This window comes from Lissotriton helveticus, chromosome 3_2 (assembly GCF_964261635.1).
Source record: "Lissotriton helveticus chromosome 3_2, aLisHel1.1, whole genome shotgun sequence".
NCBI lineage: Eukaryota > Metazoa > Chordata > Amphibia > Caudata > Salamandridae > Lissotriton > Lissotriton helveticus.
This window is the reverse complement of record NC_136062.1, coordinates 1,250,102-1,262,486: the sequence shown is the minus strand read 5'-3', so window position 1 is coordinate 1,262,486 and position 12,385 is coordinate 1,250,102. Positions and strand designations below refer to the sequence as shown.

The 12,385-nt window shown below is 47.5% G+C and overlaps 1 protein-coding gene across 6 annotated transcripts in view; it reads left to right on the top strand.

The window, feature by feature from the left end:
* Positions 1-12,385, top strand: part of EFL1 (elongation factor like GTPase 1) — a 1,213,944-nt gene that overhangs the window by 99,960 nt on the left and 1,101,599 nt on the right. For all 6 annotated transcript variants that reach the window (XM_078684725.1, XM_078684721.1, XM_078684722.1 and 3 more), the window contains one exon: positions 8,315-8,526. In XM_078684725.1, coding sequence (XP_078540851.1) covers positions 8,315-8,526 — 212 coding nt within the window. The remainder of the gene's footprint in view (positions 1-8,314; positions 8,527-12,385) is intronic.

Here is a 12,385-nt window from a genome sequence, read left to right as displayed (position 1 = left end):
AAAGGTTGCTTCACATCAACCTTCTGGAATTGCGGGCCATACGTTTGGCACTCAAGGCCTTCCTCCCTTCCCTTCGCGGTCAGTCGGTTCAGGTCCTGACGTATATCACGACCGCGATGTGGTATGTCAACAAGCAGGGAGGAGTAGGGTCGCAGTGTCTCTTTAGAGAGGCTCTGCGTCTCTGGTCCTGGGTTCAGGACCATCAGATTTGTCTGATGGCAAATCATCTGGCCGGAGTCCTAAACGTTCGTGCAGACAGTCTCAGTCGACAGTTCTCTGCCGACCACGAGTGGAGGCTTCACCCGGAGGTAGTTCGCGACATCTTTCAGATGTGGGGGACTCCTCGGGTGGACCTGTTTGCCACTCGCGAGAATGCTCACTGTCCGTCATTCTGCAGTCTCCAGTATCCGATGCAAGGAGCTTTGGGGGACGCGTTTCAGTTGAGTTTGAGAGGTCAACTCCTTTACGCGTTTCCTCCCATACCTTTGATTCCTCGGGTTCTGAGGAAGATTCGCCAGGACCGGACCCAAGTCATATTGGTCGCCCCGGATTGGCCAAGAAGGGTGTGGTACACAGACCTTCTCCACCTCTCCACTCACCCGCCGCTCCGTCTCCCTCACAGGGCAGACCTCTTCTCTAAGATGGAGGGGCAGGTTTTACACCCCCACCGCCAGACATTACACCTTCATGCCTGGAGATTGAACGGGGCAACTTGAATTCTTTTTCTCTCCCTCATGATGTGGTGGACGTCATTCTTTCTGCCAGGCGTGACTCCACTAAGTCCATCTATTCGTATAGGTGGTCTAAATTTGTTTCTTGGTGTAGGGAGAGAGATGTTGACCCTTTGAAGGCTCATTTGTCTGACATTTTGCAGTTTGCTCTTTCTCTGGCGCAGCAAGGATTTGCTGTTGCCACGGTCAAGGGGTACCTTTCAGCCTTATCGGCATTTCTCTGTTTGCCGGACCAGCCCTCTCTTTTTAAGTCTCCAGTGGTTTTAAGATTTTTGAAGGGTCTCACTAATAAGTTCCCTCCTTCTCCGTTTGTTGCTTCTTTTTTTAAAACGGTCTTCTTGGTTGCAATTACCTCGGCAAGGAGGGTAAGTGAGCTTCAGGCTCTTAGTTCCAAGCCCCCATTCTTGTCCATTCATGCTGAAAGAATGGTTCTCAGGACCAGGGCTGCTTTTCTGCCTAAGGTGGTAACTCCCTTCCATCTAGGACAATTCATTACCCTTCCTACTTTTTATCCTCCCCCTCACCCTTCCAAGGAGGAGGAGAGGCTTCATCGATTGGACCCAAAGAGAGCAGGCAGTTTCTATCTCGATTGAACTAAAGACTATCGTGTTGATGATCAACTCTTCGTGGGTTTTGCTGGCTGTAAGAAGGACAGAGCGGTGCACAAGCGCACACTTTCCAGGTGGATAATCCTGTGCATCAAGATTTGCTACTCCCTGGCGGGTAAGGACCCTCCTGAGGGTATTAGAGCACATTCAACTAGAGCAAGGTCTGCAACATCTGCTTTGTCTAGAGGTGTACCTGTTGAGGACATTTGCAGAGCCGCGACTTGGGCCTCCCTCCACACTTTCGCGAAGCACTACTGCTTGGATACTGAGGTGAGGAGGGACGGCCACTTTGCGCGCTCTGTTCTCCAAGATTTCCTGGTATAGCAGGGTGGACACCCTCCTCCGGGAGAGGGGACTGCTGTGGGACTCTATTCACAAGGTGAGGAATCCACACGGCAGATGTATCTATCAGAAGAACAAGTTACTTACCTTCGGTAACGCTTTTTCTGGTAGATACAGTATCTGCCTGTGGATTCCTCACATGCCCACCCGCCTCCCCGTTGTCCACTCTGCTATACATGGTTTTATGTATTTATATTTTCTGATTTTGATTCTTTTGCTATGCACTTTGTGTGCGGTTTTGATTTGTATGTACTGTGTACACTGTATATATGTATATTTACTATCGTTGGTCCATCCGGGTGCCTCGAAGGCACGGAAAAAAGGGCGAAACTGACGTCATCACGCCGATGTGGGTCTAATAAGGAGTCGGTGACGTCAGACGGAGTCGCACGCGCGATGCCGTGCTCCTATGACGTCGTCCACGCCGGCGTGCTACGAAGAAAAATTCCGAACGTTGCTGACGCAAGGGGGATATTCACAAGGTGAGGAATCCACAGGCAGATACTGTATCTACCAGAAAAAGCGTTACCGAAGGTAAATAACTTGTTCTTTTCGGCCGTTCTGTCCTCCAGGACTTTCTGGTGTGATCATTGGTTTGCAGACCCACCACCGGGGTTGGTATTGCTGGAGTATCTATTCTAAGGTAAGGAATCTAACACTTACCTTCGGTAACGATATATCTGTAAGAAACAGTAGCTAGTGTTAGATTCCTTACCGCCCCATCCATCCTCTCCATTCTGCGAACCGATATCTAGGGTTAAGGTACATCTTTTTGAGGGCCCTAGTTTTATGGCACCAGTGTCGGTTTTTATCATGGCTCTGCGTTCCTGGCGCGGAAAAGCTGTGTATAAGAACTGAAGTCAGCGCGCGAGGGCGGCGTCTAATTACTCTGGCGACGTCATCCCGGGGCCAACGACGCCGATGACGAACGCGGAGCCGCAGACGACGCCTACCGACGCGCAGGGGTACTGCTACACAAAACTTTCTGGACCCAGTCTGACGCCTGGGGATATTCTAAGGTAAGGAATCTAACACTAACTACTGTTTCTTACAGATATATTGTTACCGAAGGTAAGTAACCTGTGCTTTAGCTCCTCTGTACTCACCCCTCCTTTACAATTTTACCTCAGCTACATGCCCGCTGTCTTAACCAATCCCTGCGCGGCTCTTAGTGACGTCAGTGCAGCACCCACAACTGACCCCTCCTTTGCAAGGTAATGTGAAACTTAATTTCTTTAAATGTTACTTACATATTTCATTAATTAACAACGTAGAAACATTCGCTACTGTGCATGATTTACTAAATTCAAAGGAAAGTCCATTTCTTCCGCTGCAAGTAAAACCTTTCTGCTTACTTTTCACACACTACGAGTAAAACCTCTTCTGCTTACTCTTCACTTAAGCATCAAAAACCTGTTACTCCTTCAGTATTACACTTTCTAGGTGATATAAGACCAAAGTTTTACCAGCGAACTCTTTTGCTACCAATCACTCTCACTTTTATGCAAGAAAATAATTCCTACCTCAGTGCTTCAAGTCCTGCATAACTTTTCCACACTTTCTTCATCAAGGCAAGTAACCGCACTGCAGTGTGGCTTCCATTTACCACACGCTATTCAATATTCCTGGGAATTTCTGGACAACATAAAACAATACATACAGGTGTTGGTTAATACATACATCAATATTTCAATACACAATTTTCTACCTAACTTAACTAAAACCTAACCATAGCTCTGCTACCAAGTAAAACTGATGCAACGAGATTACCAGCTTGGGTTACTTAAAAACACCATACTCACCTGGGCCCATAAAGCACGCATACATAAGCTGATAATCACCGCTGGTGGTCAGGACTTATATTTACTTTGTGATCAAATTTACCCTTACACCATTTCTTACCAAACCTTATCACCTTAGTTCTTAATTTCCTCTGGTCAATATATGAGGTTAGCAGAATAGGTAGAAATTATATTTACCTTTATTAATTTGAATGACCACAGACTCAAGAGAGTTTTAAAAGTTTTATCTATACAAACATTTTGTGAGTCAAAAACCAATTCATGTCAAACACCAATATTCAAGGGGACCAGCCTTTGGGTAAAGGAGGGCTCCCGCCGTGTAGGAGCAGTACAGGTGACTCCCTCCTCTGCTGTCATAGATCGGGGGCACCGAGAAGGATCATTGGGGATGGAGTAGAGCCTCGACGGAGGTCTCCGACTCCCCTGCGTGAATCCAATACTTTCCCTGCCCTCTACTGTATTGGTTGGTGGCAGCTGTACCATGTGTCTGTAGGCATCTGCCTTACACTAACGGGGGCACTTGCTGTTCGGTGCCATTTCGGGGTGAACCCAGGATAGAGCCCCCACTTAGGAAAGCGCTGATTGTGGGGCACACATAGTAATGTGTACACCCTATAAGGATTGTACTATTGTTTACTGCTGATCATGTTCAGGGTTGGTGCATAGGCACCCAATATTTATGCATACCTTTTTTATGCTGTTTTTGTAATATGTGCATGCTACTAATGGGTATTAAGGTGCACTGCTGATGTCCTGCATCATATGCTACGCTGAGTCCTGTTATGATGTTCATGCCACCTGCTGTGTGCTAAGCACACTCCTACCTGTAGTTACTGGTTGTCCTCACTAACTGTAATATATTTGATGTTATGACAGTGACCCGATTCGCCCTGTGGTGTATATAATCCCTGTAAAGTCATGCCAAGGGCCAGGTGGCACAGTGTATATATGTTCTAATGATGTTTTATGGATAATACAAGGGCTATTTTTACATAACCTTGTGTTTAGTTTCTTTGTGGTGTGCCTAGTGTGTCACAGTTGTGTGAGTGTGTTGTGCAAACGCTTTACACATTGCATCTGGGATACACCTGACTGCTCTGACAAGCTACCAAGGGGGTGAGCACGGGTTATCTTCCCTTGACTAGAGTGGTGGTTTCTGCCTGGCTTAGGCGGATGCCCTAGCCAACCAGAAATCCCATTTCTAACAGGACTTCCCGAGTCACTCCTTGCCTCTCCTCCTAGCCATCTCAAGGTCGTAGTTTCTGCTGGATATATATCTTTTTTTTTTCCTGGCATCGTTTTAGTGACGATCTCCATGTATTTATTTTTATTTTTACTTGTAAATGCACAGTTTTACCTCTGCCGAGTCTTGAACCCGGTTCCCCAGGTCCGAAGTTGGCAGCTCTTGAGGTTACACCACAGTCTCTTTCTCTCCTACCTGCTGTTGTACTTTTGCCTGTGAATCCTTTTCATTGCCCCTCGCTGTCACCTAATATTCCAGTGCAGTCCCCTCCCCACATCACCACTACAGTTTTAATGCGCCTGCTCCCTTGTAGGACACGACACACTAGTTTGCTTTTCCATGGCGTGTTGCTAAATTGTACGCTTTAATGATTTGCCATTATTACTGTACAGTGTACGGGCGCTCACCAGGCCGTGCAGTCCCCCCCCCCCCCACCACCACCTCGTAATGCAGAGCACTGGGATTTATTAAGACAGTCGGTAAGTTCTCGCCGCCTTCCCTGCACCGGAGCAGATGTGGCACCAGCTAAACGATGACAAACTGGAATGGGATTTGGTGGTATATTTCCACACTGCCTTGTGTGCACCAATCGTAAACATGTAAAAAATATGTGCTTCATGGTTTGTTCTGAAGCTTTTAAATCTCTTCAGAGAAATTACCCTGTGTCCTACCCTCCATTACTGCTTATGATTTTTAATCATTCGGCGCCCTTCGCTGTCATTTTTAATGAACATTTTCCTGTCTCGGCTCAATGCCTGATTCATGAACATCCTGCTTATTCTCCCACACATGCTTGCTCGGTTGTACCCTCTTCCCCCACTCTCCTTCCCTACTGCTCCTGTCTCCCTCCAGGCCTCTCGTCCCTCCGTCGTTCCTCCCCGTGGACCTCCAGGCCGCTCGTCCCTCCCTCGTTGCTCCCCTCTCCCTCCAGGCCGCTCGTCCCTCCCTCGTTGTTCCCCTCTCCTTCCAGGCTTCTCGTTGCTCCCCTCTCCCTCTATTTGCGTACCCCTCGCCCTCCATTTACACTACAAATTGTTCACCCCTTCTCTGAGAAATGCAGATGTAAGTTGGCTCAGCCTAGGTTAGCAGCGGCGTTGGCATGCCCCTTAGCAGCACATGCACTGCTGGGGCACGGCGCTCCCTCCACCCCTCCAGCTGTCAGCCATTCTCAGAGATAAACTCGAGGCAGAGCTCGTGAGGAGCTGAGCCTCGCCTGGCACAGAAACTCGAGCATTGCATACACCCACCTCCAACTAACGACAAACTAACCGTGTTGTATTCATTTTTCTTATTTTTCTCTGCCTCCAGGCCTCTCATTTCTCATCTGCTGCTCTCCTCACCCTCCGGTCCTCTTGTCCTTCCCCCTCCCTCCAGGCTCCTTGTCCCTCCCTCGTTGTTCCCCTCAGCCTTCAAGTTTCTCGTCCTCCCCTGCTGTTCTCTTCTCCCTCCAGCTCTCTCGTCCTCCCTCTGCTGCTCTCCTCTCCCTCCAGGCCTCTCATCCCTCCCCTCTCCATCCAGGCTTCTCGTCCCTCCCTCGTTGCTCCCCTCTCCCTCCAGGCTTCTCGTCCCTCCCATGGTCCTCTCTTCTTCCTGCAGGCCTCTCGCCCCTCCTCTGCTGCTCTCCTCTCCCACCAGGCCTCTTGTCCCTCTCCTCTACCTCCAAGCTTATCGTCCCTCCCTCGTTGCTACCCTCTCTCTGTGCTTAATTTGAGCTGGTGGTTGCAGCTCCCAGGATAATGTGCTGCATAGATAAATATTTATAAGGTCCCAAAGGCGAGACTGATAGGTATGTCTCTGAAGAAACCTACTGGTTTCAAGCCTTATTGGGCCTTTCATAGGCAAACGTTGGTGACGGACCTCCCTCTTTGTGTGAACAGGATCACAAATCCACAGCCTGCATGGGTTGCAGGACCATGAATCTAAAGGTCATTTGAGAGTGGACCATGAAGCTTCTTGCTGCTCACCACGCGACTCTGCTCCACTCCAGGTCCTTTTTGCCAGGGAGGCCCTTGGATTGCTTTTAGAGTCGCCCGCGCCGGTCATCATTGCAATCCTGGACTTCTTCAGATAAGTCCTACAAGAAGAAGTTGAAGAAGTCGAAGCACTGTTTGACTTCTCCGCGTTGGTCCCATTCATTGGACAAGGTGAGGAAACTATGCCACAAATAACAGAGGTGCTTCAACCTATCCCCGGCAGAACTGCTGCTCCACTTTAGTGAAGTCTTCACTGATTTCCTACTCTGGGCTAGGCCCCGCCCCGTGCCTGAGGACCCAGCCTTTCTCTCCCAGTACCCAACCCCTGAGAGGCTGGTGGTCCAAGCCTCAACCTCCAACATAAATCCTGGCATGTTCCCTACCACACCATCAGAAAAAGAATCCAAAAGGCTGTGTACCTTCATAAATAGGTTTTTCTCTTCCACCAACCTTGCACTGTGGTCTGTCGACACTGCATGCTTATTGAGTTGTTATTCCCTTACTGTGAGGGATACAGTTGCACAAGTGCTGCCTATGGTCAATTCAGGTAGCTCTGAGCTCAGTTAACTGTGCTCCCTTTTGGATTTACCATTACCCTTTTAGTGTTCACCAATGTGATGGCAAGGGTTGCAGCACAATTGCGGAAGTCATGGGTTCTGGTCTTCCCCAAACTCGACGGCTGGCTGTTGAAGGTGAGCTTGCCCCAGGCAATTGTCTCCCACCTCCATACTATAGCGGACCTCATGCATTCACTGGCGTTCACTATCAAGGTGCCGAAGTCACACCCGAATTCATCTCAGATGCTGCCTTCCATTGAATCTATTCTGGATAAAGTAGTTTTGGGCATATCCTCGAGAACAGCGAGTTCATGATATTTAGGCTTTGAATTCGATGTTTCGGCATCTATTCTAGATTTCAGCTAGAGTGACTGTGAGGCTGCTGGGTCTCATATCCTCCTACATCCTGCTGGTGAAGCATCCCCTTTGGCATATGTGGGCTCTGCAGTGGTATCTAAAGCCCTAGCGGGTACAGCATCAGGGGATTCTCTCCGACCTGGTCCAGATATTGGAGGTAACTGCAATAGATCTATTGTGGTGGCTCACAGGCCGTGATTGAATCAGCGGCAGACCCCTCAACCTTTCCCAGCCAAAGCTCACAGGGGAGAGACTCCACCGATTGCTTAAAAAATTTCCCGATCCAGTCTGATGCCTGAGGAATATTGTAAGGTAAGGAATCTGTGGATATATAGAGTCTCTACCAAATAAGGCGTTACCGAGGATAAATAACCTGTTCGTTAGGACGTTATTGACTAATGGGCCCACGAGTAATGATTTGGATTATGTAACACATTTTTTCCAGGATCATGTAGTACAAAGGACTTAAGCATTAAAGTCCTAATTTTATCTGGCCAGACAGTATGGACCAGGTCTTCTCTGTGTACCATAAAGTTGTATGTTTCTGCTTTAGGAAATGAATATTGTAGAGTTTGCTTATTATAAAACCATCATGGGAAAATAATGGCTGCCTCACAAAGAATTAATGAATAAACAAATTGCTTTTCACCATACATTAAAATAGTTAGTCGCCAACATCAATCATATTTTGTCTATCCTAGGTCAATGCAATCACTGGAACTCTCTTTACATCTAAAGTCTTAGAAGAGAGAGCTGAGCGAGATACCGAAACACAAGTTATAAAAGATACTGATGGAGAACACATCTACGACTGGAGTGCAGGCTTGGAAGAGACTGACGATTCCCTCCTTTACTTCTCACCGGAGCTAGGAAATGTGGTGTTTTCCAGCGCAATTGATGGATGGGGCTTTAGGTACAGTAATCTTTTGAATTTGTGATTTATTATATGTTTTATTGTTTTATCTGTGCATTGTATTGTGAAGCCAGAGAACATAGCTCTTTTCAGGTATGGATTTGTCTAAGTGCATCAGAGAAGTAACATAATGCGAAAAAGTATACATATCATGTAAAATAAAAAGAGAACAGCTTCCTCCACCATTCAAGGCAAGCAAGCAATCAGCTGGGACCTACAGTAGATGTTTAAAAGATGGCCTGTCCTCTTAAGATTCTTAATGTTACGTTGGAATATTAATGAAGCTCACCACCCCAAAATGGCATCCTAGCTCTTTGGGATTATTGATCAGGCACATTAGGGCAGCTGAAAAAGCCAAGTTTAAAAACAGAAATGTTTTTAAATTAAAACATGCTTATAAAACAGAGCAGTCACGAATACCACAGGAGTTGTGCATAAGTACAACAAATGCATACAGTGTAGTTCAGTCCCCAACCATCCCCCAACCACCCTTCGACTGATATTAAAATACATAGACTGTCTAGTGACGATCAGAGCTCACATGAGGGGCAGATTCGAACCTCAAGGACAGCATTATGGGGGCGGCACATGGACTACCCCTATAGACATTCACTTTGCCCTAGAACATCTCACGTTTTTTCGCAGCCTCTACTATTGTAAACCACTCTCTCCGCTACCATACACGAGTCCATATCTCTCTTTCAGTCTCTGAGGCTCGGTTAAGACTCCTCTCCCCAAAGATGGGCAATATTACGTTTGGAAATCATCATCCCAAGGGTGACCCATAATTGCGCCATACTACTAATGCCCGTCTCATCCCAAACATTAAGCAACACCATTGGCGGAAGGAGTTAATTCATCACCACACACACTACTCAAACACACCACAACCAATTGCCAGTAGGTCTGAATTGTGGAACATTCCCAAAGAACATGGAAAAAGGATCCCTACTGTCTACACGACCTGTGGCAAGCTGGATCAAAGACTTTGCCCATCTTAACCAAAGCGCTGCGGGAGAAGTGAGATCTATGAAGTATCTTTAGCTTGATAAGCTGAAATTGGCATTCTTATTGCTACCTCCTAGGGGGAAGCCAAGTACCCGGGCCACTCCTCGTCAGCCAGGCCTCCAAATCATCATCCCAACGGTAGTGTAAGAAAAGGAGCGTATCAGGGGAATTTTTGATCAACTGTCTATAAGTGAGGGAAATCACTCTACTGCTAATGTGATCTTCTAGCAATCTATCCTTCAGTGAGTAGGACTGTGGCAGGACCTCTCCCCAGGGGATCACCGCCCAAAGTGCATGTCAAACTTGGAGATAGTGAAAAGTTTCTGTAGTCGCCAGCTCATATTCTCTCCGTAATTCCGCGAACGGGGCTACTGTCCCGTTGGAGCAGAGATCTCCCACTCTAGCGATACCCATAAGTATCAGACGTTTAGGATTGGTGTAGCATGCATTTAGATAATCTCCCGGGGGAAACAACCTTTACAACGCAGTCATTACATCGCACTACCTTTACTCAGCAGTCATTACATCGCAACATCCTTTACATCGCGTGTCATTACAACTCAGCCATTACATTGCATGTCACTACAACGCATGTCATTACAATGCATGTCATTACAATGCATGTCACTACAACGCAGGCATTACATTGCAAGTCATTACAACGCATACCATTACAATGCATAATACCCTTCCACTACCCGACACTTACCCTACTGTTGCAGTCACTGGAGTTAGAATAGTAATTTTTACCCCTACACTATCCAACACTTACACTACTGTTGCACTCACTGGAGTTAGAATAGTAAATATTACCCCTATACTATCCAACACTTACCTTAAATGCAATGTAATCGTATGCATTGTAATGGTATGCGTTGTAAAGGTACAATGCGATGTAACGGAATGTGTTGTAAATTTAGTTTCTGAAAATGCGATGTAATGTTATGCTTTGTATAATAATGCGTTGTAAAGGATGTTGCGATGTAAAAACTGCGTTGTAAAGGCATGCATTCTGAATAGGCTGTGGGAATGGGCGGAGGAGAATGACATTATGAGTGATGCCCAATATGGTATCATGTCAGGTAGGTCCACTTCTGACCATTGCCTGAATATTCTCCTTATAATCAATAAATAATTGGTTGCCCTGTCCGCATTTAGCTTTCATGGACTTAATGTCTGCATTGAACAGTATCAACCGTACAAAAATCTGGGCCTTGCTCGTTCAGATGGGGTTGACTCTAATACTGTGGTCCTTTTAGCAAACCTTCACTCAGAAACCTCCTCCTCTGTGCGTTTTTCACAGGGTGCTGCTTGCACCTGATGATTTTTCACTAGTAGTCTTGTCCATCAAGGATGTATTCTCGCCCCATTTCGCTTTACTTTATACTTGAACGGGCTGGAGACTTCATTACTCTCAGTTTCGGTGGTCTGTCGTATGATTGGAGCTAGATCCCTCTGTTAAAAGTTAGGCTGAAAACCGTCAACATTATCGGCGCCCTCTTGCTCTCCTTAAACCTTTTGTGCGCGTAAAACAGCCGCCATTTTGGACACCATGGCTTCCCTGCTCTCGCCGAGAGCCAGCGCGTCTCTCTCTCTCTCCTAACTTCGCTGGCAACCCCCCTGCTTGCACCTGCCTTGAGTCATAAACCCCTCTTCGGCGCTGCTCTGCCCCAGGCCCTCATCCTGTTCCCAGCGCGACACCTCCCTGCTTCCCCGTCATGACCTCCGGCCCTTTTGATGCAAACCCCTTTTTCCCGTGTGCCCGTTTGTCTTCCCCGTTCCCAGGCCGACACCTAGCTCTGCCGATACCAACCTCTTGCCCCTCCCCATACAATAGGAAGCTTCCCTCCTCAAAGGACCCCCGAGATGATCAAAGCCCCCCCCCCATCCCACGAGATCCGATCGAAACCCGCACACTCCGTGAATCGGCGGAATACCCAGCTGCGCGATGATCATCACCTGTTGTGAACGGGGCGGGGACTTCCACTGTAGCCTTGCATGGGAACGGGCTGGGAAGGGGGGGATTCTGAGGATGTCTTTCCGTACATCAAAGTATCAACGAGAATGTGTTACATGTAATAAAGAGATAAACTTGTGTATAAGAGGCCAGGCCTCGGGGATGCAGTTAGAGCACCTCAGAACGATACCTTCTGTCCGTTTCGTTGTGTTCTCCTCCGGAGAGAATAAAAAACCTTGTTTCCTGCTTTCCAGTCTCCAGCGCCTGCCTCTTCATTGATTTAAATAACTAGGGGGTCACAGAGGCAATACCGCCGGGCAAATATCGATTGTCCCCGACCCGATTGAACTTTTTACAATTGGCGTCCCAAGCGTGGGGCCCATCAGCGACCCATGGATCCAGTGGGAGAGGTCCTGACGACAAAGTGAACGACTGCAACGATCGGGAACGCGTCTGTCCGATAGACCCTCGTCTGACAGCCGATCATCCGAACTTCACTGGTTCCGAACAGACCTCTCTCGAGTGATCTACGGTCCTGACTGGGAACCATCAGGAGTGCCGCGAGGATAACGAAGAAGAGAGGACGATCGGGCGCTGGATTCGGAAGTCAGGAAACTGTCCATGCGGTCCGGGTAAGGTCGTGTTACCACGACAAATTGCGAAAAAATTGCTTGATTGCTTGTTTGTTAAATACTAGTATTGCTCTTTTTGTTTATTTGGAGATTCACTGTCTGCAAACGGAGAAACAACAGGCTCTCTCTTTGCAAGCAGTGGAGGATAGGTAGGGCAGACAACCGTGCTTATTTTTCTCCCCCACTCAATAATCACCTGAAACTGAGCTGTTGTTCACAAACTATTGTTTCCTGGAGATTCCCTGTCTGCAAACAGGGAAGA